We start from the raw sequence: 6,000 nt of genomic DNA, 5'->3' as shown, positions 1-6,000 counted from the left end.
CCTTAAATTTGTTGTTTTGCTGTACCTCCTCTACTTTGATAGATTTTTATCACATAAGGAAAAGTTTTAAAATTTTACTTTTTTCTTTGATCCATTATTTAAAGGCGTTATCAACTTCTGCGCCAAGCTCATTCTGTCATTACCTGTCAATTTGGTTACTGGAGCTTCATCTTTCCTGTTGTAGTCAAAAACAGTTTTTGACTTTTTTTTTTTTTTTTTTTTTTTTTTTACAAACCACATCAAATCCTGATCCCACAGGATCTGCAAATTCCTTCTCATCCCCCAGTTCACTGTGCATTAGTTACCTTGGCTTCCAAAATACCAAGTGCGGTCTCACCTTAGGACCTTTGAACTGACTCTTCTGCTGTTCAGCTCCCCCCCCCCCCAACAAATCATTGTTTTCTGTGAACTCAGGATATCCAGAAAGATAGGCACCTTATATTTGCAAAGTTAACTCTTGTATTTTATTTGATTCTCACCACTGGCAGTAGAGTTCCCAACTTTTCACCTCAAAGTCTAAAAGAATGCCCCAAACCAACTCTTAAAGACACAGAATCAGTACCAAAGTCTACCTGAATACGTTTGTTTTAACGTATTCCTCTGCTCTAAGTAATACTTCCCAATAGAAGATCAAGATGATTTCTGGTCCATAGTACATTACCATTTTAACAAGAGAAAACTTAAGAGACTTTATCATTGGGGAACTTATTTAAAAATTGTTACCCCCACTACACAAGTGAAATCAGTTTAATACAGAAAACGAAGGAAATTACAAAGAATGTTATCATCTTTTAATATGCTGGGAGTATTATATTTCCCCATGTTCCCTTTTGACTTAACACATCCATGTGCTCATTTAGCACGAGCAGAATTTCTGCTTCTCTGCCCACTGGAGCCTACCCTGGTCGGCTTTTCAAACAACTCCCTTGGGATGCCAAGGAACTAGGAGACTAGACAAGCGTAAAATCCACCCGGACGCCACCATGAGCCGACTTATGCGGTGCACCGATCCCCCTCGCCTCGGCCACGGGGTCGCAAACCGGAAACCGGAAGCGGCCGAGTTCGCGGACGCACCGCGCGTACCGCCCGCAGCCACCTTGTCCCCGCTCTGTGCGCGTGGCCGGCGTTAAGTCTAGACCCATCGAACGATGGTGTCGCGCTGAGTGGCTTCTCAGGCTCAGGCCCTGAAAAGCCCAGGAATCGGCCCCAGGTGTCCGTAGCGAATGCCCGGCCGGGTACCATTTCCATATTAGCAAATCCCAAGCGTCGGTGCGACCGGCAGCTTCGCAGTGCTCCGCTGGCCAGGCCTAACGAGTCGAACGCGGAACTAGAGAGCAGGCTAGGCCCCTACGGGGCTGTTGCTCAGCAGGCCCGGCCTGGCTTTGGGCCCCGGGCCTCCCAGCCGGGGACTTTGCGCCTGCGCCCGTCCGGCTGCTGCCGGCTCTCCTGGTGCGGCCGCGGTCCCAGCAGCAGCGCGCCGCCTGGGTGGCTGGGCGGTCCATGGGCAGCAGCGAGGGCCACGATGACAGATTACGGCGAGGAGCAGCGCAATGAGCTGGAGGCTCTAGAGTCCATCTATCCCGACTCCTTCACAGGTGACTTCCGCGACTGCGGGCCTGGAGCGGCCCCGGGGTGGAGTGGGATGGGCCGGAGCCCTCGGCCTCCCGGGCGAGGATGGAGAAAGGGACAGCGAGGCCGCGTGGCCACCTCGCTCGCTACTCTCTCTTCACCCTCTTTTCCCGAAGTGTTCAGGCACTTAGGAGTAACTCCACAGCTTTTTCCCGTTCTCGGTTTATTCCCTGAGATCTGAAAGTCCGGGAGAGACTGGCGAGGTTCCTGGAGAGTGTTAGGCCTGGAATTGAATTGGGTGCACTTTGGTTTCTGTGTAACTTACAGCGACACGAGGTTTAATGAAAATACACGAAAACAGATAATTCCAAGTGGGAGTAGTTTTTCTAGAGCTGCAGAGGTGTCGATTTTCACTTTTACTTGGGTAGAAGCTGTTTTCATATGTTGGTGTTTTAAAGTTTATGGGGGTTCAGAGTGCTGTTCTCAGAGTTACCCAGAAGAAGCAGTTTTGAGAATCCCTGGGATTTGTCTTTTTTTTTTAAATATTCTGTGAATGCCCAGTGAATGATGTGGCACAAATTTCAGCTCCACCGCAGATTCACGTTTGTTAGGGGGGGATATTGGCCTGGACGCGTCTTGCTACAAGCAAGGTAATGGAGGCGCAGGAAGAGGGTAAGTGGCTTGCTTTGGGTCTGACCAGCAGTTAGCGGCGGAACTGGTACTAAGAGTTAGGTCTGGACCCCCCTCCTCTTCCTTCACTTTGCAGACCTGTGGAACTTGGGATCTAGCTCCAGCTGGGATGAAGGGGAGCAGAAGATTACTGGATAGGTTGGGCTAATGTAAAATATTATTGAGAAACTCATTCGGTATGTTTTAAGGGAAGAGAATTTTTCTGTATTAAGCCGTGCTTCAGATAGTTTTGAAAGTGCCGCAAGGTAACGCTATCAATACGGCTTTTCTCGCATGACACTCAGTGTTTGAGGAGTGATCCAGTAAAGCCAGTGTGAGTAGAACCTAGGTTTGTGGGATTTACAGCTCCTGTCCCTTCCTTTGTTGTCCATCACTGATTGTCAGAATTCAGAATGTAAGGTATGTTCAACTCCGATCCCTCTCCCTTTCCTTGTTTAGCTTAGTTTTCTTAGCTCCACCTTTTGACCACTGCTTGCAATGGTAGCAAATTTTGTTCTGCTTTGCCAACAGGCAGATGTCTCTCAGCTACCCCTGTATAGCTCCAGTCCTGTTCATGTTCTCTCTCACCAACAGTACAGCTGTGCTGTGAGGATGTTAAGGGGATGAGTGAAGAGGGGTTTGAGAGTGTCATTAACTGGGTGAGTGTGGATGGAGTCTGGCTCCCTTCTCTATCCTTTCTTATATATCAATGTCTAAATAAAAGAGAATATAGGGTCAGTTGCTGGATATATTCTTAATCGTGACGTTTGGTTATTTCTAGCACATTGGAAATGTAATTGGCACTGTGTAGGTTGAGTTAAAGCATAAGGTGTGCTAGTCTTTTCTATGGACATAAGGTATCCCTCATTAAATACTGTGCCTATAAGCATTTTAAAAAGTGATACATTTTAAATCCTAAACCAATCTTATGGTTCTTTCAAATTACACTAAGCTCTGATATAGTTCAGTATGTGAAATTCTTGTCAGATGCAAAAGTGCTTGAGGATTCTGAGCTAGGGCAATAAAAGACAATTTATGAATCTTTGATGCATTCAAGTATTCTGCATTATCAGCTGAGCCCATCTGTCTCTAATTCCTACCAGTATTCCTAAAACTTTGCAATAAATAAATTTTAAAATAAGATGTCTTGATTTATAGTTCTTTAGGAACTTTGCCTTACTCGTGATCATGTTGTTTATGAAACCTCTCAGGGAAAAGGCAGAGGAGTTTGGAATAAAACTCTTCCCTGTTAGATCTTTTGGAATCATGAGGATTTGTAAGGTTTACTGTTTACAGCCTTCTTTTGTGTTGATGATTTCATACTTTCCTATTTTTGTACCAGATTTAAGAAGAGAGCTTGCTTGTGTCAGTTTGTCAAGGAACACTGATTGACAGTTTTCTAATTTCATTTTGAATCACATTTAATATTAGATGTGGTAAATGCTCAATGCTCTTGATGAAGGAAGTATATATATGTGTATATATATATGTGTGTGTGTGTGTGTGTGTGTATTTTTTTAATAGAGAACTTGGTGCTTGACAGAGAAACCTTTGTTAAGCACATCATGATCCCTTTGTGGATGCTCTAAGAGGCACAATTCAGCTAGCCCATAGTTCTAGCCACATAGACCTAGCCTAACCTCAGAATTGATTGCTTGACTATTTGCAAAGAACTTTTGGTCCACTGTTGAATTTGTTGTGAATTATAACAAATCATAATACAGTTTCTTCTTTTTGCCTGTTCTGTAGCTTGATTGCACATTGATCCAATCCTCCTAACAACTAGTCTTCCAAAATATAAATGGACTCTCCTGATACCACATTCTCCTTCAGTAGTGCTTCACTTGACAAGGCCCTGCTAAGGTAGTAGAATTTGGTTATTTCCATTTCTGTATCAAAATCTCTGACTATGGGGAGTTTTGTTGAAACACATTGGTTGGCTTTGAGCTAACCAAAAGTCAAGTTCCCTTAATTCTGTTTGGTCTTACAAAGAGGGGTACGTAATTCTGTACTTACTTGTGTCAGTACCTCTAAGTAGCATCCATGAGCATTTAACAGTTAGAACTGCATCCTAGAGATGGGGCAGAAGTCATCTTTTAAAAGCAGTTTTTCTGAGACACTCCCTAAGAACCACAGGGACTTATTTTAATCTGGGCTGTCTAGTTCTTTGTGAAAACCTTGATGTCATTCGTGTGTGTCCCTTTAGCGTACCTTTGAGCTATTACCTCCATTATGTTTGTCCTTAATTCTGTCCAGTTTGCCATCATCTGCCCCTCTATCGCTTAAGAGTTCCCCTGCTTGCTCACTGGTTCCTTCCACTATGCCCAGCAGCCTTATTCTTCTTCTCAAAAATATTTTGATTCACTTACAGTGGTGGAAATCCGACATCTTTAGTGAAGGCTAATTTTATCCCAACTCACAGTAATGCATTAGAATGGGATTATTCCTTTATCAAAGTGCTGATGAAACATTCATCTTTGCAAGTCCAGTTAAATAACTTCCCCATTCCTATGTTAGCTTCCTCCAAGTTTTGGAATATTCTTTATCTTTTCGTTTCCCCTTTCCTTTTCTTTTTTCTTTCCTTTCCTTTCCCTTTCCCCTTTCCTCTTTCCTTTTTCCCCTTTCCTTCCTTTCCTTTCCTTGGATTAGGTTCAGCTGTGACAGAAAGCCCCCAAAAGCAATGGTTTTAAAAAGGTAAAAGTTTAGGGGCTCCTGGGTGGCTCAGTTGGTTAAGCATCTGACTTTTGATGCTGGCTCAGGTCATGATCTCAGGGTCATGGGATCTAGCCCTGCATTGGGCTCCACACTTAGCTCGGAGTCAGCTTGAAATTCTTTCTCCCTCTGCTCTCTGTACCCACCTCCCACCCCCCGACCCCAGTCCTCTGCTTATGCTCTCTCTCTAAATAAATAAAAGTAAATTTAAAATGGTAAACTTTATTTGTTTTGCAAATAAAAGATAGTTATGTAGTTCTAGTCCAAAAATTCCTTAGGTACCCAGGCTGCATCTTAGTTCCTTGCCATTCCTAAGATGTAGTCTCTACCTCATGGTGAAGATGTCAGTATTCCTTTCCAGAAGTAGGAATGGGGGGTGGGGGCGGGTGGAGAAGCCAAAGACAGCAGTTTCTTAAGTAAATTTCCTGGAAACTGTCAAAGAACTTATTTGCTTCCATCTTCATAGCTGGAACTTAGTCATTTGGTGAGACCTAACTGGAAGGGAGGCTGGGAAATATAGTCTTTATTCTGGGTGGTTAATATGCTCAGTTAAAAGTGGTATCACTAGAAGATGGGGTGAGTAGATAAGATAGTAGGGGATATAAGTAGTGTTTTCCAGTATCCTTTTTTGTTGTTGTTTCTGGCTCACATTTTTTTTTCTCTTTAATGGCAGCTTGGTGTAGTGGGTATGAGCTCTGTGTCTTTGGGCAACTCTTACAACCTCTCCAATCTTTAGTTTCCATATGTGTTTAATGGGGAGTAATACAAAGTATGCAAATACTTTTTAACTATTAAATATAAGATACTCTTTCCTAGAAATTTACCATCTTAGTTGCTCATTCTTCTAATAATATGGCTTCATAATTCCTTGTCTTTATTGGTGACCAGTTTTGATTTCCATTTCCTTCAATTGCATGAGGGCATGCAATCTTTAAGGTCATCTTTAGAATTTTGCCCTCTGAAAGTCCTCTTTCTCTCCTTAAACTTTTTGCCCCACAGTTCTTCATTCTAGTTATTTTGCTGAACATGCCTCTCATCGTGATTTTTCAT

At 43.2% G+C, this 6,000-nt stretch overlaps 1 protein-coding gene across 4 annotated transcripts in view; it reads left to right on the top strand.

Annotated features, from left to right (window-relative positions):
- Positions 1-1,069: 1,069 nt before the first annotated feature.
- RWDD1 (RWD domain containing 1) overlaps positions 1,070-6,000 on the top strand; it is a 28,407-nt gene continuing 23,476 nt past the window's right edge. For 2 of the 4 annotated variants that reach the window (XM_032339737.1, XM_032339735.1), the window contains exons 1-2: positions 1,070-1,595; positions 2,770-2,897. In XM_032339737.1, coding sequence (XP_032195628.1) covers positions 2,862-2,897 — 36 coding nt within the window. In that variant the 5' untranslated portion in view covers positions 1,070-1,595; positions 2,770-2,861. Of the gene's footprint in view, positions 1,596-2,769; positions 2,898-3,987; positions 4,102-6,000 lie in introns of those variants that run through there. The other 2 variants (XM_032339740.1, XM_032339739.1) reach the window with 2 other exon arrangements.

Source organism: Mustela erminea, chromosome 4, assembly GCF_009829155.1.
Source record: "Mustela erminea isolate mMusErm1 chromosome 4, mMusErm1.Pri, whole genome shotgun sequence".
Taxonomy (NCBI): Eukaryota; Metazoa; Chordata; class Mammalia; order Carnivora; family Mustelidae; genus Mustela; species Mustela erminea.
Note: the sequence above shows the minus strand (reverse complement) of the source record. Positions and strands in the feature narration are given on the sequence as shown.